At 40.5% G+C, this 27,665-nt stretch overlaps 3 protein-coding genes and 1 pseudogene across 4 annotated transcripts; all 4 read left to right on the forward strand.

Moving 5' to 3' along the window:
* The first annotated feature begins 8,343 nt into the window (after positions 1-8,343).
* LOC121782858 lies at positions 8,344-11,299 on the forward strand (annotated as a pseudogene).
* A 502-nt stretch (positions 11,300-11,801) lies between these two features.
* Positions 11,802-12,391, forward strand: LOC121781992 (protein TAP1-like). The gene is made up of 2 exons (XM_042179691.1): positions 11,802-12,112; positions 12,186-12,391. Exons 1-2 carry the CDS (start codon positions 11,854-11,856, stop codon positions 12,260-12,262), a joined length of 336 nt encoding a protein of 111 aa, XP_042035625.1. The 5' UTR covers positions 11,802-11,853; the 3' UTR covers positions 12,263-12,391.
* Positions 12,392-16,803: 4,412 nt separating this feature from the next.
* On the forward strand, positions 16,804-20,885 carry LOC121782804 (SUN domain-containing protein 4-like). Of its 2 annotated transcripts, XM_042180754.1 has the most exons (5): positions 16,804-17,039; positions 17,811-18,076; positions 18,491-19,932; positions 20,007-20,092; positions 20,522-20,885. In XM_042180754.1, the coding sequence occupies exons 2-5, from the start codon at positions 17,917-17,919 to the stop codon at positions 20,766-20,768; spliced, it is 1,935 nt and encodes a 644-aa protein (XP_042036688.1). In that variant the 5' UTR covers positions 16,804-17,039; positions 17,811-17,916; the 3' UTR covers positions 20,769-20,885. The 2 variants fall into 2 exon arrangements, with proteins under 2 accessions (XP_042036688.1, XP_042036689.1); XM_042180755.1 differs by lacking the exon at positions 16,804-17,039 and having other exon boundaries at positions 17,940-18,076; positions 18,555-19,932.
* Positions 20,886-22,020: 1,135 nt separating this feature from the next.
* Positions 22,021-26,797, forward strand: LOC121782657 (eukaryotic translation initiation factor 2D-like). The gene is made up of 9 exons (XM_042180602.1): positions 22,021-22,295; positions 23,698-23,809; positions 23,990-24,180; positions 24,271-24,365; positions 24,492-24,917; positions 25,111-25,219; positions 25,355-26,000; positions 26,274-26,403; positions 26,536-26,797. The coding sequence occupies exons 1-8, from the start codon at positions 22,161-22,163 to the stop codon at positions 26,393-26,395; spliced, it is 1,836 nt and encodes a 611-aa protein (XP_042036536.1). The 5' UTR covers positions 22,021-22,160; the 3' UTR covers positions 26,396-26,403; positions 26,536-26,797.
* Positions 26,798-27,665: the final 868 nt, after the last annotated feature.

Raw genomic sequence — 27,665 nt, forward strand, 5'->3', positions numbered from 1 at the left:
CCTCAGCAACCGAACCCTCGGAATCCACCCAAACTCCCCAACAAAGCGACTCAATGGATGTTGACCCCATCTCCGCCTACTACGATTCTGACCCAGAGGAAAGGGAAGCGAGAAGAAGAAAGGAGGAAAAGAGCCAGAAGGAGGCGATGAACCAGAGAAAACGCCGACAGCGGAGCCCACTCCTCAAGAAACGGCGAGAGAAGAGATAGATCTAAATGAGACGGCCAGAAAGCAGGGCCTAATGACTGATGAAGAATTTCAAGCTCTTCTGGATGAAGTAAATCGGACAGAAGATGGTACCGCCACGATGGCTGAGGGTCTAGACCTCGCATCAAGGGCAGTAGAAGAGGGTGAGAAGGACGATGGAGAGAACAACTCAGAAGGCCTAGCCGAACGGCCAGTAGACGAAGTGGTGGGAGGCCAAACTAGAGAAGAAGGGACAGAGTCAACAACTCCCCAGGCGGAGGCGGGGAAGAGTAATGTGCATATCGAGGATGAGGAAACAGTAGCAAGAACAGAGGTTCCCGGACCAGTGGTACTGCCAGTGATAAAACCAAAAGCTGTCAAGAGGAAGTTGGTGTTGAAGGACGACCCTAGGGCAGAACAGCCGAAGTCGAAGAGGGTGTTGCAAAGATGCTTAGGGAAGTGGGCATCCAGTAAAGCAAAGGTAAACACAGAGGCAGATCCGGTGGAGATCTTGAGTGATGAGGAAAGGGCTACTCCCACAAAACCTGGGGAGGAGTTTTTACCTACTATTGACTTAGAGGATACTGCAAGGGAAAACGAAGCGGTCTCTCCAACACTGAGTGGCCAAGGTGAAGAGGCTGACGGGATGGCTGAGGGTCTGGACCTCGCATCCAGGTCAGTAGGCCACAAGGAGACCATTCCTACTGCCCAGGTTCAATTTTCAGCACAAGCTGAGAAGGAACCCGAAGAAGAGAAAGACGAGGATGATGGAGAGGAAGCTAGATACCGTCCAGAGAGAAAACGGAAGGGGAAGGCCCCTATGAAGAAGAAGCCCAGCAACAAGAAGCCACGTACAGTGAACACTGGCATAGTTATTACTGAGTCAGTTCAACGAGCCCAGGAACACCGGAGGGAACAAAGTGATAGAGAATACGTTGTCAGTGAAGAGTCAGAATCGGACAGTGATATTTCCTTGGAAAATGAGGAGTACAGTGAGCAACAGCTTCCACACGATCATCGGGAGCTAGTACATCCCCCGGTAGAGAGACTGAGGTACCGACGCTGGACAGTGGACCTTACTGATGATCTGGTGGAGGAGATGAAGCTATTAGACTTGAAGGAGCTACAAAAAGTTTTCGATAGCAAGGATGAAGGGAGTAAGCAAGTGAAGAGCGGAAAGGTACTTCATATTCCTTCTTTAGATGAGTTGGGTGCCCGCGAGCAGTTTCTCTCTTATTTGCATGCGTTAGGATTCGAATGGTTGTTGGAGAATGGGAATCCGAACATCAGTGTTAGGTTAGCAAAGGAGTTCTTTACCACATTCCGATTTAGGGTCACAAAAGATTTAGATTAGGTTTCTATAAGCTTCCGTTTGCTTGGAGGGGAAATAAGTATGAATCTGATTGAGTGGACAGTAAGTTTGGGGATGTGCAGTCTGGAGGAGGCGATAGGATCGGAGTGGCGGAACAGGGAACGGGGAATTCCCCGTAGACACATAGACTTCGAGCCCCAGGAGGCATGGGAGGAGTTAACTCACCCAGCCTCTGGGGAATTTGCATCCACTCTCTCTCGCTCAATCCATTTCAATAACCCAATCCTACGCCTAGTCCAGCTTCACTTGGACTTCAATTTGTTGGGGCAGTCGAACTCTGCGGTAAGAACATCAATGGCAGAGTTATACTTTCTTTAGAGCGCGAAGCGCGGAAGGAAATTATATCTAGGATTCTGGACAGCGTACCAATGCTATCTAATTGCGACCCACCCAGCGAGAAACCTCACTCTCTGCCATATCTTGGGAGTGTTCGTCAGAAACAACATCATCATCACAGAGGCTGAAGGCTTATCTCCCCAGATCATGGTCGACACCCCTGGGTTGTTTGACACCCCATTTTTCATCCGGACGAATGCTGTGTACATGAGACAAGAAGTACCACGGTTTTACGCGATAGGTGAGGAAGCTATACCGACTGGGAGATCTGCAGCACATCCGGGGACACAAGATCAAGAGCAGAGACAGGAGAGGCTAGAGAAGGCAGTGCAAGAGTTGGCGGAAGAGAATCGACAAGCTAGGGCGAAATTGGCTCGCCTGACTAACGTGATGGAAGGAATTCTGAAGGAATTAGCGGAAGGAAAGCTAGTGAGAGAAGCCGGACCGAGTGGCCACGGAGGCCGAACTAATGAACCACGAGTATCAGAGGTAGTACCCGAGACGGAAGAAGCAGAGCAGAAAGAAGAAGCGGAACAAGAGGAATCTGAGGAGGAACCATCCGGAAACGAGGAAGAGGATTTGGAGGAACCACCTGCAACAGTCCCTGCACTGAGGAGGAGAAGGAGAAACGTGTGACCACCACCCCACCTGACAAGTTAGTTTTTCTTAAGTTTTAGTTTTTCGTTTTTCGTTTTTATGTGTTTTTTTAGGTAATATAATCTGTGTAGTATGTGAGCAAACCCCTTTCATAACACTTAGCCTATATAATAGTCTAAGTGTGAGAAGTAAAGGGTTTGCTATTTTGACGCATGTGTTCGTGTTTTCTTTGTTTTGTTTTCGTGTGTATGTAGCTCACACTTAGCCTACTACGCAGTCTAAGTGTGAGGAGTTTTTGTATATATGTATTTGTGTTTGTTGGGTTCTGTTTAGGTTTTAAAATTCTCCCACTTAGCCTATTATATAGTCTAAGTGTGAGAAGTTTTTAATAGAAGCATGTGTTTTCTTGTTTGGTATGTATGTGTGTCAGTCATACTAGCCATTACCTTTTCCATTTCACAGCTCTATCTGAGGGCAGACACTTGTGAAGTGGGAGGGGGGATGCAATGGCCAGTATGACATGTGTACATATGTGTCTTCTGTGTTTAGTGTTTGTGTTAGTGTCTTTCTAGGTCTAGTTTTTAGGTCTGTTATACGTGTTGACTGGGCTTAAAACTCAACTGTCTCGAGCTGACGGTGAGGGGAATCGAAGGAGATCAGACATGCTGGAAAATGGAAACCACCCCCTTAGTATCTCCTAGTCAGTATAGATGATGCGAGTATGAGAGAAAAGCTCATCCTTAGAGCCAAACACAAAAGCCCTCTTAAAATGTGAGTTAAAAGCCTAAAGTGGAACCACTTTCCACTAATTCAGAAAAGAAAAGAGTGGCTGCCACAAGTTGCCTAGGGTGAAGTGACCGCGTGTAGCAAACACTGAAGGCAGTAGGAACCCCCCCCCCCCTCCTAAAAAAAACCACCCTGTAGAACCCCACTTTCTAGCCGTATATACCCAGATATAACCCCTAGCCACTAGACTGTTGTGTGCAAGGCATGAGGCAAGGAGGCCACTGGCCAGAAGGACATACAAGAAAGAAACCAACTGGATCAAGAAAGAGAGAGACAAGGAGAAAATGACTAGGAAGAGATTCCAGGCCCCAAAAAGATAAGAAGGAATAAGGGTGGCGAAGCCACAGAAGAAAATGAGAAAATGCGAAGAAAATGGTCGAAAATATTTGACCACAAAAAGAAGAGAAGGAATAAGGGTGGCAAAGCCACAAGGAGCTACTGACCAGTTGGAAGTCAAAGTCAGAAACGCCGGTCGAAGGAAGCAACAACCAAGAGCCTCAAGTGCCCACAGTTCTCCCACATCGAAATAAAGTAGTAGTTTTTGAACCTTAGAGCCTTAGGGACAACCACCCCAAACACTACAAACCAATAGCCCCGTTACAAGCCTTTAAGGCCTTCAGGAGCTGCACGTGAAATCCGAGTCCAGAGCATCTGTGGTTTAGCATATTGAGAGAAAACAGTCCTAGCATCCCTGGTGAGGAATGAGTGACTGAGCGAATCCAGTGTGTAGCCACGAGTATGGGTGATCTTGACGAGCAGATGTATTGACTAGGAAAGAACAGGGGGGCGGCGGAAGTTCAAGGCTGTCTAAGGCCGGATTGCACCTGATCCCAAGGGGAGGGATGGTTGAAAATGTAGCCCGATTGATGCGTTAATGTGTTTAAGTGTTTTTTCTTTTGTTTTTTTTATGTGTGTTTGTCTTTGTTTTATTGTTTTTCTTTGCGTCATAGTTTAGGGTCTAGGTTAGGATAGAATCGGTCAGGGGTATAACCAGACTAGAATTCGACTTACTTCTTTTGTTTGTTCTTCACGCTTGAGGACAAGCATGGGGTAAGTGTGAGCAGTTTGATAAGTCGTATTCTAGGCCTTGGTTACTGGTCAATATAATGTGCATAATTGGAATATATCTGCAAAACAGTTGCTAAAGTGTGCAGGGAAAGTGTTCTAGCCAGTATGGGAATGTTCGGATAATTCAGGTGAAAAGGGCGTCAGTAGGGTGCAATACTGACCAGGATGCATGCCAAAAAGGCTCGAGATGGAGAAGAAGGATAGTTGGGAAAATCAACCGCAAGCAAGGGGCAAAAGAGTCATTTAATGAAGAGAGTTTACCCTAAAAATCAAGGGAGACCTCCCTATAAAAGGAAGCCACTTGGAGAGAGAATCATCATCAATTAGTTCATCAACTCCTACGCTTAGTTAGAAATCTCTCTTCGGTAGATCAATCCTTCAGCATTATCCTTCATATTCGCGTTCCTCGCCACAGCTATGGTCACCTGAAGCTCATCAGTTCGCCGGAGTCCCCCGTCCTCTCGTTCCAGTCAGCGTGTTTCGTAGTGTTAACAATTTCATCGCCCGGAGTGGCAAAACAATCTTTACTTGCTTTCTTAGCTAATCGCACTTTGTTTTCTTACGTTGGATCTGTTGCACGTTCAATATTTGCTTATTTTGAAGTCTTAGTTGCGATCCAAACGATTTTATGATACGAAGCTGTTTTTTCTACATCGGTTCTTGTTTGATTTCGTTCTTTTCTGCCTAAATAGCTTAGATCCAGTTGTTACGGTAATTTCCAGTTGTTACGGTAATTTCCAGTTGTTGCGAGCATGTTTTCATTTCCGAGTTGATAGATCTGAGTTTATGAGTTCAGTTTGCTGTTAGATTTTAGATCTGAAATGGTTAAGTGTGAAGGCCTAGTTTACGTAGTTTCTGTCACCTTGCATGTCACCCAGTAAGTTTAGTTACAGTTTCGGTGTTCGATCTTTTGATTTGAAGTTTTAATTGTAGATCTGTGTTCATGAAGTTGTTAATCTGTGTTTTTATGGTGATAAGTCTGGATTTGCTGATCTGAATTGATTCTTGTTGAAGAAGAATACATCCCCATCCACTTTGGGACCACTTTTGCTTTTTAACCACTTTTACTTTTGTCCTTTACTTTTCAGCTGTTACTTTTCAGATCTGTAAGAATAGTCCCCTAACTACCTTTTTTTTTTTCCTCTGATATTCCGTTTAGCCTTTTATAGTAAACTCGTACTTTCCATATGTTTCTGAAACATCATGTTCCCCACTCTCACGTACACATCCGCCTGTCAAACATCTCTCCCACCTCTTAGTCAGTAGAGTACCATCTTAAATTCCAGCCTAGATTAAGTCTCAACCCAAAGCGTGGTAGCTAACCAAACCTTCCAGAATATCACCACGATACCAAAACGCATCATCTCTGTGGGATTCGACCCTTACGTCCACTATACTAGTCAGTAGAAGTGGGTTGAGGAATTTTTGATACCAGGTTCAGGCTTAGCTGGGACTTCCATCCTGATCAGTAGGATACATCCTTTGCTCGAAACGACACCTGACACAAACTGCTCTTTCAAGCTACTAACTCCAATGAATCCACTAGATCACTAGGTCTAGGAACTCAAGGGAATATGGGAGACTCAGTCGTTGGACACACAAAGCTCGTGTTTCAAAGATCCCTCAACCCGTTATACTATAGACTAGTATAGAGAAGTAGGGGTCGATCCCACGAAGATGGACTCGTAAGAAAGCATCTAAAGACTTTGGTTTAGAAAGCGGCTGCTGCCACGCAAATTGGGTTGAGGTTGACTACTATTAGACCTAGGCACAGAATCAAACACTAGACCTAGGAACTGTAAACGTCTCACTTGCAAGGAACATCAAAATAACCAACTGATTTCCTGGACTGAGCAGACAACTCCTTAATATAACCAAACAAAAAGCGAGTAACAGCGGGGACCATATTCCAGAAATAACAAGTACGGAAGAAAAAGCTGCATCTAACTTACTAAAGTTTTAACTGACAGCAACATGCATCTCATCGACTTAATTAAACACGAACATGAAGAAAACAGAGCACGTACCCAGATTCGAACAGAATATAAAAATTCGGACGTCGGAAACTTGCGACTAGCTGGAAATAAAATAGATCTACATAAACTAGACGGTATGAAACGAAAACACGAAAGCTCCGATTACCCTGTTTCAGATCCAACCGCCGGATGCTTAATCCACTCCGGATCCAAGCATTCCGAACCCAACAACAACCAAAATCAACTCCATAGCTTCTGATTCGAACGATCTGCTCCGATCAACACAAAAATCAAACATCCAATTCCGCAGCGGCATCAAACTCAAAATAAATGACATCCATGATCGAAATTAATCAACAACTCAAAATATGGAAAACAAAAACTTCATAAACAACGGAAATGCAACAGCAAACAGGGCCGAGCTTCGAACGGCGAAGCTCGGTGAAATTCACGACTGTAAAGTAAAATGAAAGCGATTAAATTGTTTCTTCGCCCTCTACAAGGACGGTGTTACCCAATTGCTACCTAGCAAAGTAAACCTGAGAATCCCCCACAATTTCCCGATAAAACCCAAAAGTATGTAGAAGTAGTGAGCTAGAGCTACAATCTGGTCATAAGGCCTCCACCGAGAAGGTCCCCTCTGATTGCATGCTTTCTTCTTTATATGGGTGCGGACATAATATTCTAGAAGCCTTCGTAGAAATCTCCATTCTACCCTTTAGTTCCTTGATTTCCTCCGTCTTGTAATTTTTCTTCCAATTGCTCACTTATTCGCCAGTTTCCTTGGACCATGCAAAATGTCCTTTTCTTTTCCTGGGTCTGGCGAAAATCTTCTACATACATGGCTTAAAACATATGTTAGACCCCGCAAATACAAGAATTTTACCCTATAACCTATGCATGAAATTAGCCTTATCACGCCCTTTAGGGCGCGCCTTAGGGTGCCCTACTACAGGTGGAAGAGCAGGAGGATAAAATACTGACGTGGCGGTGCATAGGGCGGGCTTTAGGGTGCCCCTTAAAGCGCCCCACTGTGGATGCTCATAGGTGCATTGACAGTGTAATGCATGTCATGGCACAAAGCTTTCTTGATTTGGTTTGAATGGATGAATTGACAACTACGATCAATCGATAATCTTATTTATATGGGGCTTCTCACATTAGATTAGATCCTAAGAAATATTTTGGCCCAGTCCAGCAATTAACTGTTGGTACTTTTGTATTCTCGTTTTTTCTATCATGCTCTTAAAATTAAATAAAATGGAAATATCATTCTATTGAATAAAAATGGATTATTTTTAAAAAACAAAATTTTCAATTGACACACAAAATATATGTACCAAGGAAGGTGAAAGAACCAATCAAAATTTTTGGAAACTCGACTACAAGTGGGAGCTTTAATTATTTTCAGAATTCCAGCAATTAATTTTAATTTATACTCCAGTTTATTTGTTGATTTTCAAAACACAATCATATTTTTGGAACGAAATCATTTGTTGTGCCTCGGTTTATTCAATGTTTGCAAATACTAAACCTTTTGTATTTGCAAAGTTAATGACATATGTAGTTACCCTTTTACTTTGTATTATTTTATTTTATTTATTTCAGACATTTCACAATTAAATTTTGTTAATTTTGTTGTATATATTTAATTAATTTTAATATCTTCAAAATTATTATTGCATGAATTTTATAAATTACGGAGATTAATTTATTCATTTTTATGTAAACTTAAATAAAACAAATCAAATTGCATTTTATCTGTAAGTTCAAATAAACAAATAAAATACTAACTTTAATTTATTTTTTTAATAGTACTATAATTTATGAAATTGACAATATTATCAATAATTAGTATTATATTAAAATTATAGTCCATATAAAATTAGTAAATTAAGAATGTGATAGAGAATAAAAATGGTTGAGATAGATAGTAAAATATTATTAGAGCAAAAAATTTATTATAAATAAATACTGTATAGATTAATTTGGAGAAAATATATTTAGCAAATGATTCTCTCCAAACACTGTATAAGTTTTTTTTGAGGTGATAGATTTAGGGTTTGTGATCTTCGAATTAAGGTTTTATCGCCATTGCTGAGAAGAAAGGAAGGAATTAAAGATGAGGCCGATACTGATGAAAGGGCACGAGAGGCCTCTCACGTTTCTCAAGTACAATCGTGACGGCGATTTGCTCTTCTCCTGCGCCGAGGACCACGATCCCACCGTCTGGTTCGCCGACAACGGCGAGCGCCTCGGCACTTACCGCGGTCACAATGGCGCTGTTTGGACCTGCGACATCTCCAGTATTGTCTCTTATTTCCCCGATTGCTGGACTTTGACACCTCGAAAGTGAAAGGAGTTTATGAGTGTTGATTATTAGGAGTATTCGCTATAGACTTGCTTGATTTGAATTCCTTGCCTGCCGGAGAAATATGCAACTTTGAGATTTTATGTGTTTTTTGTGGGGTTTGTGGATGGATGGTTGGATTTCTTTTGGGCTTGTTTTAGCTGTAAGTTTGTAAATTTTCTTGAAATCAGACTTTTTAGAATCATTTTTTATGGCGTTTTCTTTCCCACGAGCTAAAATATTGACATTTGTTATAGCGTGTCCATACCCTCGTGATGATGCTAATGCTATTCAAAGTAATGAGTTAGCTTTGTGTGCTTTTACGGTTTTAGTGGGTGCATGGGTGAATTGGGCTCTGTTTTAGCTCTAATGTAGTCGAACGAAGGATCTTACCGTGATTTTGGATAGGAAGAGATGTGATTTTTAAGCTGATTGCTGCCTTTTCTTTCAAGTTAGTGACTTGGTGGCATGATGATTTTGATGGACCGCTTTTGTTTTTAGGGGATTCCACAAGACTTATAACTGGAAGTGCTGATCAGACTGCAAAGTTATGGGATGTCAGAACAGGAGCTCCACTCTTCACCTTCAATTTTGATTCACCAACGAGGTCTGTTGATTTTGCCGTTGGTGATAAGCTTGCTGTCATAACTACAGATCCTCTCATGGGATTGCCCTCTGCTATTCACATCAAACGCATAGCTAGAAACCCAGAAGACCGTAAGTTGTTCTTTTTAATCAATGAGCTAGATTTAATCTTACTGTTGAAGTAAGAGGATGTCTCTTATGGCCTGAGCTGTATGGTTGCCAATATTTTTTGGATGAGTTTAAGATTCTATCCATTAAACTATTACTAAGGTCAAAAAGTAATCTATGAAATACCTCCTTTGTATTTGGGTGCCTGATGAGGTTATCATTAAGGCTTCTGAATTTTTAGAAGAATAGTAAACAAATGATTATTTGACGACTTAATGTTATGTTAGTGTTCCCAAAACTATGTGGCATTATATTTGTTACACAAATCAAGTTATTGGTCATATTGTTATTTATTGTGGGTCGATATTGCAGAGAGTGGTGAATCTGTTCTCACTCTTAAGGGGCCACAGGGAAGAATAAATAGGGCAGTTTGGGGACCTCTAAATAGGACCATCGTAAGTGGTGGTGAAGATTCAGTAATTCGTGTGTGGGATTCCGAGGTTAGTACTTTAATTGAAAAGGATACTAGTACTTATTTTGTTTTTCAGTTCTTAATGCATTTATTTTGTTTTTCTAGCATGTTGCAAAAAACATTTCCTTCTTTCCAGGAAGAATTACTAATTCTTCTTTTGTTGTTTTGCGAATTAATTACAGACAGGAAGTTGCTGAAAGAGTCTGACAAGGACGAAAGCCATAAAAAAACTATTACATCACTTGCAAAGGCAGTTGACAGTTCACATCTTCTCTCGGGTTCATTGGATAAGTCTGCAAAGGTGGTTCATGTTCATATTATTGTCCTTTTATTATTTCTATAGGTCTTGCTGTCATCTTGTAATGACTAATCTTTTCCCATCATTCAGCTTTGGGATTCAAGAACATTAAAACTTGTCAAAAACTAAGTGACAGAACGGCCTGTAAATGCAGTTGCAATGTCTCCACTTCTTGATCATGTAAGAATCCAAAGAAGGCCCAGCAAAAAAAGATATCTTTGTTTTATCTCTCGCATTACGATAAACTTTATGCTTTTCGATAGTAGTTGAAGCTTTTAGAATCCTATATATACTGGTTACCAGAACATACTTGTTGCTTGGAGAAAGAGCACCAAATTTTGCTTGACTGTTATTATGTGTATTTCTATATTTTGCACGCACAATGTTTTTGTGAACTTGGAAAATGTTGTGTTGATCTTCCATGTGTTAGTAAGACAGATATTTGTTTTCCGGATGTTGTTGATTTGACTTTTGTGGCATTTATAGATTGTGCTTGGAGGTGGTCAGGATGCATCATCTGTTACCACAACTGATCATCGTGCTGGAAAGTTTGAAGCCAAATTCTATGACAAGGTTAACTAATGTTGCTATAAGTTCACAATCAAGATGATATTGTGATGTGAACTTACAAAAGTAAAGAGCTCTGATTTTCCGATCCCTTTCTTTTCTGCAGATCCTTACCGAAGAAATAGGAGGTGTAAAGGGCCATTTTGGACCTATCAATGCATTGGCGTTCAATCCGGATGGCAGGAGGTGAGATTTATGTCCTTGTTCCTTTACGTCTCACAGACAATGATCTGAACAATCTTATTTTATACTACTCAGTTGTCGCAATAATGTTCATCTTTTAGCTTTTAGTTTTTCTTTTAAGTTAGTTTTTTTGTTAGAATCTAATGATTTACTCCTGTTTATGTCCGTAGTTTCTCGAGTGGAGGGGAAGATGGCTATGTTAGGTTGCACCATTTTGATCAAGATTACTTCAACATCAAGATTTGAACATGAAGAGTTCCGCCCTTGCTAGTTTCATCTTCATATTAGATTACTACTTGGTGTATGATGAAATTTTGGAATGTTATTAGCATCTAATGTTTTACTGAGGTATAGACATGTACGAGATTATCACCTTTTGTCCATTTTTCTAATAATACTATATTAATAAGGCCAATGCGTTCCAAAGTTCAATTTCAATTTCAATTTATAGTTCATTAATTTTGAAAATGTGAAAATGGTACTATATGGTATACTACGTTTTCATACAAATCTTGAAAGACAAGCTCAAAATATGTCAATGCCTTTTAGATCGAGGTATCAATTTTTAAAAGTGCTCAGCAACCACGTTTGAATTTGTCAATTTCTTCTATCTAACTAAACGATGCCTTTGAGATGTCTCTGAGTAGTGAGGTAATCAAAATGGCACTGAAGTTGTAGCTTGTGAAGAATTTTTGAGCAAATATCTAAAGATGATCGAATTGTTTTCTAAATAAAATTATAAAAATCAAGTAAGTAGTTAAAAAATAGAGCAGTTGTACCAGTAGTGATCACAAGTTAGAAGAGGTGTAGTCATACAAGGTAAATGAAGCAACTGCAACATTAGAAGCTAACTCGCACACTATTGTTGTGTACCATGGCTCGTATAAAAGGTGTCGCAGATGCGTCCCTCTGCATCAGCAAGGCAAGCTTAGGTATAATATTTTTGTGTGCAGAGAAAACAAACCAGGCATGGACAGGAAAGGCATTCAAACAATTGTGGGGCTGATGACGCTGGTGGTTGCATTGCTCAATGTTCCTCCGACGATGGCTCACTTGCCCCCTGGAACGTGCATCGACCATTGCATGAAAGAGTGCAGATCAAGCGGCATTGGTGTTGCAGCCTGCACGAAATACTGCCCGGTGCATTGTCTCCCTCCTGACACCTCCACCAAAGAGCATTACTGTAACCTCGGATGTATGCTCGACCAATGTGCCAAGTTCACTGGTGGTATGCACCTTCTCCTCTCCATTTGTCTAGTTTTGGGTTCTTGCATCGTATGAACTATCATTTGTTGTTGCAGATGAGAAGAGGATGACCAACTGTGTCTTCAAATGCCGAAAATTCCACTGCAAGATCAGTGCCAAGATTGTAGAGTGATTGGTCTGTGAATTGTGATGATTAATGAAATAGTCTGCAGCAACATAGACATTATTTAGTATACCTTTGTGATTCTCTGTGATGTTTTTGTATCAAATAATGGCTGTAATAAACCTTCTTCTTGATCCATTTTTGCCTCTTTAATTTGTTTGTAGCCAAAATCTCTGCAGGAACTAGCAAAAAGCATAGCATTTATGAAGAAAATTTTTGAAAAAAATAACATAGTATGGACTGAAATTTCACCAAAAACTAAGAGATGCCCTGTCAAATAGTAAAAAAGAAGAGCAAGTTGTGTCTCTAAAATGATGAAATCGATTAGCAACAAGTGAAGTTTTGATGCTATTAATTCTATGGCATGCAGACCAAAGAAGCAGTATGTTCTTCATTATATATTAATAATGTTGCAGCTTGAATTGCCACCATTGATCAACGAGAAAACTAGCACGAGCTTTTCGCTGTGGAGATACCGTTGCTCCCCCTCATGCTCTTCTTCTACAATAATCTACATCAAACATAGCCTATTTTCTTCATCCAAATAGATGCCCCCCAGAAGCAAACTCGTGCAACCAATGCCGGCTTTATCCATTTTCTTTCTTAAGCCTACTTTATCAAAGCTATTAGCTGAGCAATAGGTACTCCTATTTGAGATCATGGCATCCTAATCTTGCAACTTCTGTGATGCTAACACGGCTGCCTTTTTTTTCCTAGAAAAGCACTCCAGATAACACAATCTGGTTGCATACGCATGCATTCATAACTTCAAAATGCACCTATTTTACTCAAAACTCCGAATGAAATAAGATGGCGGCCATTGACATTATTTTTATAAAGGACAGGCCCAGTTAAAATAGCCTAATGTGGGCCCAATATTAGAGCATCAGCAATGGAGGCGTCAAAACCGCGACACCGATTTTTCGCCGACGCCGGTTCTGACGCCGAACCATTGCGACCGGCGTCGGCGAAATCGGCGTACCCATGCCGATTCGTGTGGTGACGCCGGTTCTAACGCCGATCCTCACGGCGCCATTGTAGGCCCCGGATCGGCGTCAGACCGGCGTCAGAATTTAATTTTTAATTTTTTTTTTCGAAAACACTATATATACGCGCTTTGAACGTCATTTTCATTCGCACAACTTGTTTTAACGAGTACTCTCTCTATCTTTCTTTCTGTACAAGATCAATAACGAGCAATGGAGAACAACTACGCACGAACTCCAGTGACTCCCGGGGGATGGTCTCAGACTCCCCTGACTCCCGAGGTAGGGTCTCAGACTCCCCCGACTCCCGGGGTAGGGTCCCAGACTTCCCCGGCTCCTAGGGGAGGTGGTTGGCCTCCGATGACCAGGTACTACAACATGTATCCGTAGCAGCAGATGATGCCGGGGTGGGCACCCGGCATGCAGCCCCCTATGCAGATGATGCCGGGGTGGGCACCAGGGATGCAGCTGCTGGGGTTTGGAGCCCCTTGCACAGCGGAAGTCATGCATTCACAAATAAATCAGATCTACGGATCTATTTGTTCGATTATGGGATTAATTAACTACATGTTAACCACAGAATTGCATCCAAGAACGCACATAAATCATGTAAAAGGAATTAAAACCTAAAACATGAATTTCCTACGGATTAGAATTACCGATCTGATTCTCCAAAGAATCGATGATTGCTTGCGCCTTCTCCACGTGATGTTCTTCGTACTCAACCACGAACCTTCTAATCTGTATCCCGAACTCAGATAATGACCTTTGGGTGGGCAAAGCTTGTCAGAATCGAAAAGGGCTTGATTAGAAAGAAGACAGAATATCAGTTTTCTCAAAAATCGATTTTTCGTCCACTCCCACAGGGGAGCACGAAAATTAATGATTAATTCACTAATAATCTCCTTTATAATCTCCTTTTATATTGAGTTATAATGGGCCAGATTAGGGATCCGTGGAGGTTGGACTTGGGCCAAACCTGTTGGACTTTTACTAATTAAATTGAGCCCCAATTTAATTTAAATCCAAACAGAATATTATTATCATCCACTATAGTATAATAATATTGACTGCCCGTCCAATCCCAAATTACGAGTAATCCGGGCTTTACCTCTTTAATTTATTATTTCCCGTGTTTAAGATATAAATATCCATTAATTAATTTAAGCCTGCTATTTGACTTTAATTAATATCTTTTTCCAAGAGTTGTCTAGTTCAAAATCTTTATTTATTATTCTGGAATAAATTCCAAACGGCCGGGTTTCTGAATAATAAAACCTTTTTCGAACACCTCTTGAGGATATTATCAAACTGGACTCACCCAGCACACGATTCATTGCAATAACAATACTAGCACCTCTAGACATTAATCACCACTACCCAAGATATCAGGATTCTTAGATTGCGAAAAATCCGCACCATTTGATAAATCAAAGTAGTGCATAATCAATATCGTATGCTCAATGTTATATCAACAATGATTAAGAAATAACAATCACCGAGACCTCGTCTTTCAGTAAATAGCAAGAAAGACTTATCTCAACTGTTAGATCCTTCAGTGCTATACCACACCAGTGTCGTTTATTTCCTAAGGTAAGGAAACATGCGGACTGACACTGCAACCTTTCACGATAGGTAGCCAAAGCCTATCTAGGTTGTGAAATTCTATTTCTCTTCTACAAAGGACCGACCGCGTCACCTTCTGTGAACGTCGTTCACGACCAGTCTACTATGCAGAAGAATTAGGCTTATTTGCTTCTTATACATTTAAATGTTTGAGATACATCTTATAAATGCACAAGCAAACATCAATGCGACAAAATTACTTCTTCTCGCCTTGGGATAAAAGTGGATTGTAGAGTTTATTGTATACAAGCAATTCTATCCGTGCAACATGCTCGAAATATGCTTTTCAGTATACCAATTCTAACAGCAGCCACCGGCGCAGCAGATGATTCCACCGCCGCAGGGGACGCCCGGGGGGGGACAACGCCTATCGGCCGACTTTTGATTTTTCCACCGGTTCTTCGCACACATCGACCCCAACGGATGCACAGTATACGGAGACCTTCTCCTTAGCGGACTTGGGTTTTGATATTAACGAGGTTCCGGAAACTCTCATTCAAAGCCAGGGAGTAGGGCGGGGTAAGAAGAAGGGCAAGGCCAAGAAGGTCGGCGAGTCGTCGCAGCCGGAGGAGGATAGCCGGGTCCGGAGGAAGTGGACGGACGGGGAGAACGTTGCGCTTGCCAATGCGTGGGTGAGTGTCTGCGACGATCCTCTCATTTCGAACAACCAGAGGATCGTCAACTTGTGGGCCAAGATAGCCGCAGCCTACATGGCATTTTGCCCTGAAGGGAGACCGCGCACCGGGGAGGAGTGCCGGAAGTGCTGGGACCAAATCAGGTCTGGCGTCTCTCGATTTTCGGGTTTGTACGCCAACGCCTTCCGCATGCAGACCAGTGGCCAAACAGAGGAAGACTGCAGGAGGATTGCGGAGAGAGCCTACCCCGATCCGCAGAAGAAGTACTATGAGTTCACCTACTGGAACTGCTACGTTGTGCTCAACGAGTCGGAGAAATTCCGGGCAGGTGTCGACGCTGCCTGGCAGAAGAAGCAGAAACTGAACTATACCGGAGATTATAGCGGCAGCAGCGGTGGTTCGACAGACCTCCCCGAGACGGCCCAGGAGGTCCCGACCCCTCGTTCGTTCGGTCGCCGACCTCGCCCGGTTGGCCAAAGGCGGCGCAACAGGTTGCGAGGGCGGGCACCCCGAGTTCCCAGGGGGTCCATTCGGCATCCCCCCTCGGCAGGTCTACCGAGGAGCTCAAATTCTTCGCGCGCCAACAAACGCGCGCTCAAATGGTGAAGACCTTAGCCGACTTCCAATCGGCGGTGGACCCCGAGGTGAAGGATTATCTCGTGTATTGCTCCTGAGCCAGCGTGAAGAATTGGAGGCGATGAGGAGGGAGACCGGCGGGAATAGCCGCGGCGTAGGTGGCGACAGAGGCGGCGACGACGACGGTGAAGAAGGGCTGGGCGACGACGGAGACGAGGACGACGGCGAGGAGTGATTTTTTTTACTTTTTAATTGTACTTTTTAATTTTTGTACTTTTTTTTAAATTATTGTTCTTTTTTTTAAATTAATGTATTTTTAAAATTTAATAGTATTATTCGAATTTCCCGTATTTCTCTCGTAAATTAAATTTCGTATGTTGATACGACTGTAAATTAAATTATATAATTGTTATTAGTGATGTGGATATGTAGTGGGAAGGCTATGTGAAGGCTATTTGATGTCCAATTGATGTGGCAAGCTGATGTGGCAGGAGAATTTTAATGCTGATGATGTGGCAGTGTGAAGGCTATGTGAGGGCTAGCTAGGTGAAGTCCAGTCTCATTGTGGATGCTCTTAAGGCTTCGTTGGGGCGGGCCAGTTTAGCATCATTGGCCACGTCACCGCTTACCGACCCCTCCCCCCCCCCCCCCAATAGAATGAAACGACGTCGTTTGATTATATTCTTGTCCTAATTATTGAACTGCCACTGCGGATTTCCTTGCCAAATTAATTACACACTTTCACACCAAAATTCCCGCACAATGAATATTTGTGTGTGTCGGCCATTAGAATTTTGAACTTTTCTACTGAGATTGATGGTGCAGTGGCACTACAACACTAATTTTTTCGACCGACGCCAAGCCCATAAAGCCGTTAATGAGAGCACTGGTGATATATATAAAAACAAGGATCGCTGCACTGCGCTGCCTGCAATCTCAAAGAGAGAGAATCACGGAATTCAGGTGAGTTAGTCTTTTGAATCCTTTTTTTTGGTTTTGTAGAATTCTTCGTCAAGATATTTGGAATTCGCTTGTTTTGGATTAGATCTTGATTTTCAAAGGACAACCTTTTTTTTTTCTTAAATTCTTTATTCCATCCCTCTTCACGGGGATCAAGAATCGAGATTATTGGGAGCTTTATTTCTTGAATTTCGTTATTTATGAGATCGGACTTAATTTTGAATTCTCCCCACAGTTCTTCGTAGCAGTGTTCCTTATTCATGAAGTGTGCTTGTTAAACTTTACGTCACTGCTAAGACATTTTTTTGTTTTTGTTTTTTTTCACTCAATTAGCCAAGCCAACTTCTTGACTTCGTCATCGGTCTTGGCTGGAAAGCAAAATTACATGTTTCTGTGGTGTTAGTGGATTACATGTTTTTCATGATTGATCCTGTTCTATACCTTTTTCTGATTATTGCCTTTAAGATAGCTATACTTCTTTATTCACTATCTCTCTTTCTTTCTGGTATTTTTCGTTGCTGATTTTATCATTGTATAGTAGTCTGGGATTTGGGAATGTTGTAAGTTGAGATTTGAAGTCTTATTTGCTATTTCTTGGTTCATTGTTATTGGATGTTGAAAATTTGCATTGCTCTAGTCCTTTTTTTTCCTTGCATTATCTAGCCATATGTATCCATTTGTGAGATACATAATGATTTCTGTTGTTGTGTGGGAAGCTTATATGAAGATGTTCTTTGCTTATATGCTGATTGCTGTATTGTGTTTTTTTTAAAGATGAACTACATCTCTCAGTAAATAAAGTACTGCTGTGGGGTAGAGCTGTTTTTGTTCTCTCCGATTCAGCTGTTCTGTGATCGGCAGCAAGCTGGATTGATGTGCAATGCAGAGGTCAAGGAAAGCTCTTCTACAAAGAAGAGCTGTAAAGGAGGCAATTTATGGTAGAAGTCGCTTGTATAGGGTCTCTCTTTCTGTTGTTATCGTTCTATGGGGCCTTGTCTTCCTCTTAAACACATGGATAGGCCATGGAGATGGCCAAGTAGGTTGGTCGACTATCTAATATTCCATTTTACCGAATAGATTATTTTGGCCAACATTATTTTATTAGTCATTTATTTTTGTTTACTAGTCGGTTGTTGTTTAGACAGTACTTCAATATTCCAGTCAATGGTTGAATGCTGAAATTATTCATAAGCAGACTAGTATACCTTCAGGTTCAGTCCTTTCAATTTTAGTACTATTAGTCTGTGTGTTTCAGTTATATTCTTCAAAAGAAATTTTTACACACCTACTTTGTAATTGCTCTTTACTTTAACCTAAATCATTGTTGCCCATCTTTTGATTGTTGGTATTGGTGACATTGACTATCATGATCTTCCTTTATTTTATAATCTGCAATTACTTGCTTGGAAATTTCATCAATACATAACTCCATCTTCCTTATTGATGCTATGAAGAAAGATCAGAAGAGTACCTTGTTAATGCAACAAGATCGGGTGAAGATGAAGTGTCTTTTGGCAGGGATGCGAATCAGAGATTATCTACAGACGAAGATCCATCAGACGGAACTACAAGATGGGATGAAGACACAGCGTCTCTTGAAAGGGATGTGAATCGGAGATTAACAGATGAAAATGTACATCCGTTAGATGGAACTGCACATCCATCAGATGGAACTACAAGATGGGGTGAAGATGAGGTGCCTTTTGATAGGGAAGTAAAGCGGAGAGTATCTGTAGATGGGAATCCATCAGCTGAAGCAGTCTCACGAAATGGTGATACTGATCATTATAAGAGTGAATCACTTGCTAAACTGGCAAAAGAAAAATCTGAATTGGTTGCCAAGGAAGCTTCTGTAAGGAAAGATTTGCCTGGAAATATTGAGAAGGACAAGTCTTTAACCGATGAGTTGTCCAGTGGAGTACATATAGATCTTGATGAATTCAAGAATAAGGAATTTAGTTCCAAAACGAAATATGCAACGGGTAAACCTGGAAGCATAATGCATAGATCAGAGCCTGGTGGAGAGGACTACAATTATGCTTCTGCTTCTAAAGGAGCAAAGGTCTTGTCTTTCAATAAGGAAGCCAAGGGCGCTTCTAATATCTTGAACAGTGACAAAGACAAGTACCTCCGAAACCCATGTTCTACCGAAGAGAAATTCGTTGTGATAGAGCTTTCTGAAGAAACGTTGGTCGATGCCATTAAAATAGCAAACTTTGAGCATCACTCTTCTAATTTGAAAGATTTTGAGCTATTAGGCAGTGCTGTTTACCCTACTGATTCATGGATCACGCTTGGAAAATTTAGTGCTCAAAACGTGAAACATGCTCAAGACTTTGTGCTTCCGGAGCCAAAATGGGCGAGATACCTTAAACTGAACTTGTTGACTCATCATGGTGCGGAGTTCTACTGCACACTAACATTCATTGAAGTATATGGCGTTGACGCAGTTGAGAAAATGCTTGAGGATCTGATTTCAGCTCAAGATAAGGTACCCCTATCTGGGGAAATATTAGATGATAAAAAGTCTGGTTCAAACCAGCATGCCAGCACTGAAGGTGTGGGTTATGAAGATCTAGTTGAAGAACCCGATACTATGATCAGAACCCCTGATGTGAAAAATGGAAGGTTGGAAATTGACGTGCCTGACCCAGTTGAAGAAATCCGTCATAAACAAGTAAACCGGATGCCTGGGGATACCGTTCTTAAAATTCTAATGAAAAAGGTTAGATCTTTGGATTTGAATCTGGCTATTCTTGAGCGGTACCTGGAGGAGTTAAGTACCAGATATGGAGACATTTTCAAGGAATTTGATAAAGATATTGGACACAAGGGCATACTTCTAGAGGAGATAATATCTGAACTCCGGAGTGTATCTAAAAGCAAAGAAGTTATGGTATGCAAAGCTTTATATTTGTTTCTTGATCCTTTCATATGTAGTCTTCTTCTAAGCATTCTCTTGCTGTGCAGAGCGAGGAGATCAGTGAGCTTTTGTCTTGGAAATCTCTAGTTTCGGTGCAGCTGGAGAGTATACTCAAAGAGCATGCCCTCCTAAGGTTCATCAATCTATCTTCTACTCTTTTTATTTGCTGAATTGTGGTTCTTGCTGAGTGTTTTCTTCTCTTTACTTTTGTTTGTTTGAATCTGTGCTGAACGGAAGTAACAAGAACCATTTGAAAATAAAATTTTGTGAAGAAACCTGCTTTGGTGTTAGTATCTGGGATCAACACTTGGTCTTAGATTCACACTCGAAACAATTTAGTGAATTTGAAGTATTGCTTTAGCTAAACAAATCTGCATGCACATACACTACATGCTTGTTTTCTTGGTGTTTATTTGAGTCCTATGCAGCATGAAAGTAGCAAAGAAAACAAAGATCAAAACAAAATATCCTTGCAAATGTCTTGTGCTTGCACTCTCTCTCTCTTATCTCCTTCACATATGTATGCGTTGAATTCTGACATGATTCGCTCGTTTCACTGCAGATCGGAAGTGGAGACAGTAAGAATGGAGCAGACACACATGGAGAACAAGGGAATTGTGATATTTCTTGTTTGTGTGGGATTTGGATTTATGGCAATTGTGAGGTCATTCGCAGATGTGGTGGTGGTACAAAATATGAATGTGAATAGTTGGAGTGATTGTGTTTCCAGGAAATTTTGTTCAGAGAAGTCATCCTGGTTTTACTTATTACTCAGCTGTAGTATTATCATAATTATTCTCTCAGTATAGAGATTTTACATCATTTTCTGTATGAAATCTACCATTTGTTATGTTGCTATTTTATGTGAATAACTAGTAGAGTTTTAGAATCTCCAAAAAGTAATAATACTACTACCCATTTTGTTATGTTGCTATTATTTTTGGATCTTTTAGAATCTTCTAAAATCCAAAATAAAGATATACCCATTTTTGGGATTAGACTATTAAATCTAAATTAGTTTCAAATTCTATGAGCAAAAAAGTAATTCCTATTATTGTGTCTATGTCTATCATTTAATATGTCATTTTGGATTGTCCACGGTTTAAAGAATCTTTTACTTTATTTTATTTTTAATATGCAGCTCCACTAAATGAGCTATTTTGGGTTGTCCACGGTTGTAAGAATCTTTTACTTATTTCATTTTTAATATGCAGCTCCACATTTAACTAACTTTTTACATTCATAATCTATTATAAAACCAGTATTATGAAAAATGAGTCTCATATTCCATTTACTTTTCTTCACAAAGTTAAATAATTTCTTAAAATTCATGTCGAGTCAAAATGGTTTTTTAAATGATCGACGAATGGAGTAACTATATAGAGAATATTTTTTAAAGTTTCAGTTATTTTTTTAGCATGTCCCACAATAAGTAAGTCATTTCCCTTTTAAACAAAAAAACCTCTCTCTTACTTTATGTTTATTACTTTATATTTCCACCTACTTTATTCGTTTCACTAAATAATGCCCCTAAGAGCATCCACAATGGTTTTCGCCCAGCCATAGCCTAGCCACAAACTTCTCCTGCCACATCATCAGGACAAACAAATAGCCCAGCAATAGCCTAGCCATATCACTCCTAATTATATAAAACAAATAATAATTGACAATCACACAAAATACGAAATTAAATTTACGACACAGATACGGGAAAATTCAATAATATTATTTAAATTAAAAAAATACATTAATTTAAAAAAAAGTACATTAAAATTAATACATTATTTAAAAAAAAAAAACCCGACATCCGCCTCACTCCTCGCCCCCGTCGCCGCCGGTACCCCCGTGTCGCGGTGGCCTTCAAATCGTCACGCATGCTCACGAGCAATGCGTGAAGAAAGCTCTTCTCCTCGGGGTCCTCTGCCGCCTTCCAATCGGCTAAGATCTTGACCATCTAATCACGCGTTTGTTGACGGGCGAATAATTTGAGATCCTATGTTGATTGGCCAAGTAAATAATGCCCCTATAACGAATGATATATGGCGTCATTAATATCACTAAATTATGCATTTAGCAAATGAAATATGAGGGAGAACACTATAAAACGAAAAGCCGAATAGCAGTCTGAACCCTTTCAAAGAATCGTAATCCGAAGCTCGAGGCAGCAATCGGCAATCGCTTTCAGATTGAAGTGGAAGAAAATGTTCAAGAAGGCAGTGGATGCCAAATCGCAGCAGCGGCTATCGGGGGCCGACCGCAAGAAACTCAAACGCACTGTGAGAGAGCGATTTCCCGCTGTTTCCGATGCGGATATCGATCTTCTGCTTCCGCCCAAGGTCTTTCCTTTCCTATTTTTGATTCTAAGTTTTTTGTTTTCTGCCCTTCTTTTGAACTTTCTCTTTTATCTTTGCCCGTTTTCTTGGAGCTCACCTCACTTCACCCGTTGATAATAGGAGTAGTTTTTATACGTATATGTATTGTTTGAGCTATACTATATAAGAGTCTCTCGTGAACTATTTTTTCTTTTTCTGTTCTAAACTAGAACTTAGGTTCTTTATTTGTACTAGACTTTTTTTTTGTTCCGGATTTGGGAGAGACGCATGACCCTCATGCGTCTCCTTTTAATGAGACGCATGACGATCATGCGTCTTTCATAGAGACGCATGAGGGTCATGCGTCTCTCTTTTTTTTCCGGTTTTTTTTAAAGACGCATGAGGGTCATGCGTCTTAGGAAGAGACGCATGATCTTCATGCGTCTCTAAATACATACAGATTGGAGAGAGATTGTATGAATACTGTGATTTTTGCAGGTTTAGTCAAGGGGAGCAGGTTTTTGCAGGTTTAATAAAAAAACTTCCTGAAAAAACAAATAGAGTCATTTGTTTGAATTCTCCAAGTTGTTTATTTTTATTATATTAATATAAAGCTGTGACGACGTAATAAAAAAAGCTCTTAATCAGTCTATGCTTAATTATTTATTTAAAAACCAACGACATATTAATCAAAATATTTTAATTATTTGGGACGAAATATCCTTCTAACATTCCCTTTGGGGAGGTGGAATGATATTGTTTTATTTCCATTCTTAGAATCCTTGCATATAAATTACTAATGATTTATTTACAAACTTATCTTATGATGGAATATAAACAATAGTACTGTTGTTGTGGTTTATGTATTTACTGATATTTCAAATCAACATTTCCGATGAGTATTTACTGATATAAACAATCTCTCTCTCTTCTCACTTTTTCCTACTTTCTGTAAAACCTGCAAAACATGCCCCCCTTGACTAAACCTGCAAAAATCACGGTATTCATACAATCTCTCTCCAATCTGTATGTATTTAGAGACGCATGAAGATCATGCGTCTCTTCCTAAGACGCATGACCCTCATGCGTCTTTAAAAAAAACCGGAAAAAAAAGAGAGACGCATGACCCTCATGCGTCTCTATGAAAGACGCATGATTGTCATGCGTCTCATTAAAAGGAGACGCATGAGGGTCATGCGTCTCTCCCAAATCCGGAACAAAAAAAAAGTCTAGTACAAATAAAGAACCTAAGTTCTAGTTTAGAACATAAAAAGAAAAACCCCGTCTATTTTATGTCTGTATTCTGATTAGTTGGGAGTATTCTCTAAGTTAGAGTCTCATTAGTGAAGAACCAACCTTTTTAGGTTCTTCTGATGTCCTTGTTTATGACTGCGTAGTTTTTGACATAGATAATTTATTCTCTCAGGCAGAGATCTCGGTAGCAAAGTATCCCAACCGAATTCTTGTATATGGCCTAGAAGGTGACTGTCCCTTGTTTTTTGATGCCGATGGACGTGGCTCAGAAATATTCCCTACAGGTATTGAGAAGCTAATGTCATACATGGATTGTGTTGTATACTTGTCATACATGGATTGTGTTGTATACTTGTATATGCGCCTGTTGGCTCCAATGCATAACTGCAGTTCGAGTTGTTTATCTCTGTTTTCCTATACTTGTGAACTAGTGTTACTGATTTTACTCATGTATTTGGCTGCAGTTTATGCTTTGTGGAAGGTTCCAGATCTTTTGCCTGCTTTCATACTCAAAGGGGGTGAGGTTTCTAGATATGTGCTTGGTGGGGCTGACTTGATGTTTCCTGGCATATATATTCCCCCTGACGGTCTTCCATCATTTTCTGCTGGTGAGCCATGGGCTGTCAAAGTTCCTGGAAATCCAGCTCCTATAGCTGTAAGTACTGCAATTATGTATTTGGCCATATCAAAGTGCTTAATGTTTCTTTTCTAATATTCTAATACATCATGCATTTCCTATACTCAGGTAGGCAGTACTACCATGAATAGCACAGAGGCATTGAAGGCTGGCTTGCGCGGGAAGGCATTAAAAATATGTCATTACTACCGTGATACACTTTGGTAATAGCAACCTGGAATTACCTTTAATCGGTAAAACTTTCCATTAAATATAAATATATTGAGTGGGTTGCCTTAATAATAGTTACTCTCGTTCTTTTTTTTTGTGCATTTGGTGATTTCCTCCAGGGAGTTGGCTGAAAATTGTTCTATTCCAAATGCTGGATTTTTGGAAGATGTTGTGTTTGAAGACCCTGCTTTATATTCTGCTACCCCGGCTTCTGAGTCATTTGAAGATAACTCCTCAGCTGGCCAGATGACTGCTATGACTCATGAGAGTACAGGAGACGCTAGTCTGGCTGATGGGGCTGCTCCTATTTCCGATTCTGCTCCCTGTACTGATCACAGTGTGGTCAATGAAGTTGGTGAACTAGTAAACAGTGCAATGGCAGATTTACAGGTAACGGAAAATGCATCAGGCTGTGATTCTAATGTGGATGACCAGCATCCATTGTCTGTTGAGGATGTAGATTCGCTATTGGACAAGTGCCTCTTGCAAGCCTTACATACAACCATCAAAGATAAAGATCTTCCTATGCTAGGAAGTATATTATGGTAAGGGAGACAGAGAGATCCGTTTGTAGTTGTTTATAGTTGGAATTAACTTTAATGAACGGGTTAAACATTTCATTCAATATTTTACCTGGAGATGTCCTTTATTATATCTTGTCTAAGTGTTTCTGTTGCCTGCTTTTCATGCTCAATGTGTGATGTTTCATACTGAGCTTGCTTATTTGTTCTGTTACAGGTCTAGTCATGTGCTACCATGCAGACCTTCAGGTGTTACTTTGGACATCAAGAAGTCTTCTTACAAGAAGTTGTCCAAGTGGCTACAGTCGAAATCTACTGGTGGATTGGTCAGTCTTAGCTTAGCCTATTTTCCTTTACTCTTTTAGTGTGTTGATGTTACTATTTCCTTGTGTTGATGCTACTATATCCTTGTATGTAGATTTGATTGCTTAACAATGCATATTATGTATTTTGCATGGCAGATATCTGTGAAAGAGGATAAACATAAAAAAGAGGCAACTCTAGTCTCTGTTAACCGCAAGCACTTGGAATACACATCTTTCAAGCCAGAGAAAAAGAAAGTTGATAACAACGAACAATCTGCAAAAAACATCAGTGGTGAAGGACAGTCAGAGAAAACACTTGATGTTGTCGAGCTTTATAAGGCAAGCACACATGTGAACCCTATACTTGCTGCTGTTGGAGCAGAAACTGGGAAACTGTATACTGCTCCAGAAACTTCTCAAATTGTCTTTGCTTACATAGAGAAGGAAAATCTAGTGAAACAAACAAACAAGGCCATTGTAGTTTTAGATGCAACTCTGTGTGATGCTTTGTTTAAGGGTGCTATCAAGAAGGGTACAACATATCCAACTGAAATTCATAAAAAAGATGTGGGACAAACCTTTATCAACCGAATGCAAGCTCATATTGGAGTGACAAGGGGAAATGATACGGTTGTGAGGAAAGGTGCACTGAAACCTATCCAGATAATTACAGAACGAAGACAAGGGAATAAAAAGGTTACCAAACTGTCTGGTCTGGAGTCCTTTTTGATAGATGCAGAGGCATTGGCTTCAGAGCTTCAGAAGAAGTTTGCTTGTAGTACAACAGTTTCAGAACTCCCCGGTATGGCCAGTACTAGCATGTCATATTCTCTTTGTGCTTGTTAGAATAAGAATTTTATTCTCTTACTTGATACATTATGTGCTCAATATCTCCTTTTGCTTCTTCAAATTTACAAGCCCTTACACTCTAATCATGTGAGGGTGCTTGAGAAGATCTCATTTCCATCAGTGCTTTCATATTCTGTTCATTCTTGTTCAAATTAGATTTTCATTATGTGTAAAGGGGCCCTTCTGCTCTTTTGTTGAAATCTAATCAATTTTTCAATACAAGTAGGTAAAAAGGGGCTTGAAGTTTTGGTCCAAGGTGGTGTCATTGATGATCTCGGAAGGCTTCTTGTTGAACAATATGGCGTCCAAAAAAGATACATCGAGGTTCTTGACAAGACCAGAAGATAAGTACTATGGTAAGTTCTTGTTTTTTTGGTTGGGCAGTTGAGGTTAAGCTCACTAGGGATTGTGACATTGCTCTTTAAATTGGGTGCTCATTACACGTTAAATTCTCTCAGCTGAGATGTGTTCACATTTGACTCCTTCAGGTGTAGTGGCATGTCGTTTGAGGCTCGAAGGAGCAGTGGTGACATGATGGCATTTCTTGTATCAGATGACTTCTCTGTTATTGCAATAAGCATTTGTAGCCAGGATCTTATGTCTTGAATTTGAGAATGCAATATAGTACTACAGAACAGTTTTGTGTATAGTCACTATAATTGTTGTTCTGAAGTCCAATTTTATTTGGTGGACATCGTAATGGTGTTGTATCTTTGATCTTCTTATGAATACATTTATCAGTTGTGACAATAACTTTGAATCAGAATTCAGATGTTAATTCCTCGATGTCTCTTGCCTCTAACATACATTTGGCCTACGGTTAGGTGGTGAAGGGCTTCTTTTATGCTCTAATGTGTTTGTACAAGGAGCACTCGTTCCCGGGAGGGGATTTGGAGCGAAGTAACTCGAAGCCTAGGCAAGTATGGGACTAGGCGTTGAGTGATGATAATAATGTGAGAGAAGACAGCAAATGAATCAAAATTATATAGACGGCACAGACATTGATATTAGTATTTCCCCTTTTGGATTGTCTGCACCAACTGTGCTAACAATATGTCGAAAGCTACATCTTTAGAATTTCCTTCTACATTTCTTCTTCGACTAAAGGCCCATTTTGGTCCTTAACATGTTGCGATTTTTTTATTTTGGTCCAAAACATTATCTTTTGAATTATTCGGTCTCTCACAAATAAAAACGGGTAACATTTGATCCATTTTGGAAGGTTCTGTAAAAAATTTGACAGAAACCTAAACCCAAACCTCCCTGACCACCTCCGCCACGACGTCCACCTTCCATCATCCCTCAGCTTCATCCCCTCCTTACATCATCTCCCTCACCACCTCCACCCCGACATCCACCTTCCTCGCCTTGCTCAACTCAGCAATCAATCCCTCATAGAAGCCTTCCGGTGTTGCCGCAACCACGATTTGAGAGGAGGAGGTGGAACTGCGGCTGGGGGAGGTAGCCGTAGAGGAGGGTGCTTGGACGACGGCGAGGGCGAGGGGGAGGTGGTCGATGGAGGGGTCGAGGGTGAGGGAGAGGGAGAGGAGGCGAGACGACTACTTGAGGGTGAGCAGCAGCGGCAGAACACCGGGAGTCGGAAGCCGACATGTTTCCG

This window comes from Salvia splendens, chromosome 20 (genome assembly GCF_004379255.2).
Source record: "Salvia splendens isolate huo1 chromosome 20, SspV2, whole genome shotgun sequence".
Taxonomy (NCBI): Eukaryota; Viridiplantae; Streptophyta; class Magnoliopsida; order Lamiales; family Lamiaceae; genus Salvia; species Salvia splendens.